General features: G+C 41.0%; 1 protein-coding gene across 1 annotated transcript in view; it reads right to left on the bottom strand.

Annotated features, from left to right (window-relative positions):
* The window catches only part of LOC102502083 (DDB1- and CUL4-associated factor 12-like protein 2), a 7,588-nt gene that overhangs the window by 2,187 nt on the left and 2,887 nt on the right, over positions 1–2,514 (bottom strand). The window contains exon 2 of the mRNA XM_006165701.2: positions 2,194–2,328. Within this exon, the coding sequence (XP_006165763.1) occupies positions 2,194–2,328 (135 nt within the window). The remainder of the gene's footprint in view (positions 1–2,193; positions 2,329–2,514) is intronic.

Genomic DNA, 2,514 nt, shown 5'->3' with positions numbered 1-2,514 from the left:
GCTTAGGCTCGGGAGGGCTGTGCCCCAGAACCCCAGCGTGCATCTGACAGGAGGCTTTTTGCCTCTCTCCGGACAGCAGCTGAGGAGCTGTCTCCAAACCCTGACTTGAGCAAAGTCTGAAGCCTGCAGGAGCCCAGAGCGGGACTGGGAGGCGCCCTGACCTTGATCTGTGAGAACAGAACATGCACTTGGAGCGATCTTGGAGGATCCTTTGGGAAAGATGAGGCCTTGAACTCTGCAGGGATGAGGCTGTTTGGTAGAGGTGGGAGGAGGCCCTTAGCCTCATGTCAGTCCCACAGCTCCTCCAGTGTCTCTTCCCTTCTACTGGTGACTTAGACACTTTCAAAGGAACATCTTTTCTATTACTATTATTCATACATTCAATTGCTATACATCATTTAAATTGTGAAGAGACTTTATCCAGCATCATATACACCTCAGTCCAGCCTAGTTGAGACTATTAATGCACATCCTCATCAACATCAACAAATAATAAACCTTATCTGTGTCCCACAAGTGTCTTCTCCATTTCCCCCAAAATTTCCTACACTTTTCCTCTCTCATACTCTTTCCACTTTGTCTCTAGTATCCATTACAACTTTGAATACTTTTATGTTCTCCAGTCTTTCAGTCTCTACCATAGAGTCTGGACAGTTGGTATATGTTAAGTGGAGACATACAGTGTCTCTCTTTCATAGCCTGACTTGCTTCACTCAGCAACAAATCTTCCATATTCATCCACTTTCAAATTCCAGGGCCTTGTTTTTTTATGGCTGAATAGTATTCCATGGAGAATATGTGCCACAATTTTTGAATCCATTCATCTGTTTGTGGACATTTCAGTTTGTTCAGTGTCTTAGCAATTATCAATAATGCTTTAATGAAAATGGTTGGGCAAGCGCTTTTCCGACTGAGTGCTCTACTGACCTTTGGGTAGATACCCAGGAGTGGAATTGCTGGATCATATGGTAGTTCTATTTGAAGGTCTTTGAGAAACCTCCAAATCATTCTCCACAGTGGTTAGACCAATTTACCTTCCCACCAACAGTGTAGGAGTGTACCCCTTTCACCACATCCCCTCCAACAATTATCATTATTTGTTTTTTTTTTAATTTTCGCCATCCTGACTGGGGTTAGGTAGTATCTCCTTGTGTTTTGATGTGCATCTCCCTTACAATGAAAAGTGTTGAACATTTTTTTCATATGTTTTTTGGCTGTTCCCATGTCTTCTTAGGTAGTTGTTCATTCAGCTCATTTTCCCATCTTTTAATTGGGTTAATCATTTTCTTCTGGGTAAGCTGCTTGAGTTTCCTGTGTATTCTGGTTATCAGTCCCTTAACTGAGGCAGTTAACAAAAATTCTCTCCCATTCCAAGAGTTGTCAGTTCACAATAATTACTGTGTCCTTTGCTGTGCAGACACTCTTTAATCTGATGTAATTCCACCTGTCTATTTGGGCGATTACTCCCTGTGCTTTGGGGTCTTGCTGAAGAAGTCTTTGCCTACTCCAATGTCTCCCAGAGTTTCTCCAGTGTTTTCCACTAGCAGTTTTATAGTTTGTGGCCTTAGGTTTAGATCTTTGATCCACTCTGAGTTGATTTTTATTAGTGGTGACAGATAGGGGTTCAGATTCATCTTTCTGAGGTGGATACCCAGTTTTTCCAATACCATTTGCTAAAGAGGTTTCCTTTTTCCCAGTGGATTGACTGGTATCCTTTGTTAAAGATGAGTTGGCTGTATGTTTTTGGGTTTATTTCTGGAGTCTATACTCTGTTCCATTGGTCCTCATATCTATTGTTGTGTCAAGATTATTACAGCTTTATAATATATTTTGGGATCAGGAAGTGAGATGCCACCTACTCCAGTCTTCTTGCGCAGGGTGGCTTTAGCAAAACGGAGTCTTTTATGGTTCCAGACAAAATCTATAATTGCCTTTTCTAGATCTGGGAAGAATGTCTCTTGTAATTTTATAGGGATTGCATTAAACATGTAGATTAATTTGGGTAGGATTGCCATTTTGATTATATTGATTCTGCCAATCCAGGAACATGGTATGTCCTTGTAATTTTAAGTGATCAATCAGAGATCTTCAGATCTTTTTGTTGTTGTTGTTGCTCCCCACCCCCTCATTGGCTCCTGCACTTTTTGCTAATTTTTCTCTCTTCTCTCCTCTTCTCCCAGCTCATTTCGCTACTTCACTTCAAGAGCTCTAAATCCAAGTACATGCCATGAGTCTTTCTCTGTACTCCAGCTCAGCTGTTGCATGACAGTTCTTCCCAGCTTCCTTTCATCATTCATCACAAAGCAGCAGAAGAGGTTGAATCTGCTGCTAATGATAAACATGAAATTAGGAAAGGCTTCATGGAAAAGGCTATGTTTTATTTCTGCAGGTAGTTGTGGGATTAATTCACATTTAAGAAAGAGAAAATCACATGTGAAAAGGCATGGAGAATTTCATCTTACATTAAAATCAGAGGTTGCTTAATAAATGTGTGTTAATCCTCGGTTCTTTCCC

The sequence above is a fragment of the Tupaia chinensis genome, unplaced genomic scaffold (genome assembly GCF_000334495.1).
Source record: "Tupaia chinensis unplaced genomic scaffold, TupChi_1.0 Scaffold143996_1, whole genome shotgun sequence".
Taxonomy (NCBI): Eukaryota; Metazoa; Chordata; class Mammalia; order Scandentia; family Tupaiidae; genus Tupaia; species Tupaia belangeri.
The sequence above is the reverse complement of the archived record's forward strand: the minus strand, read 5'-3'. Positions and strand labels throughout refer to the sequence as shown.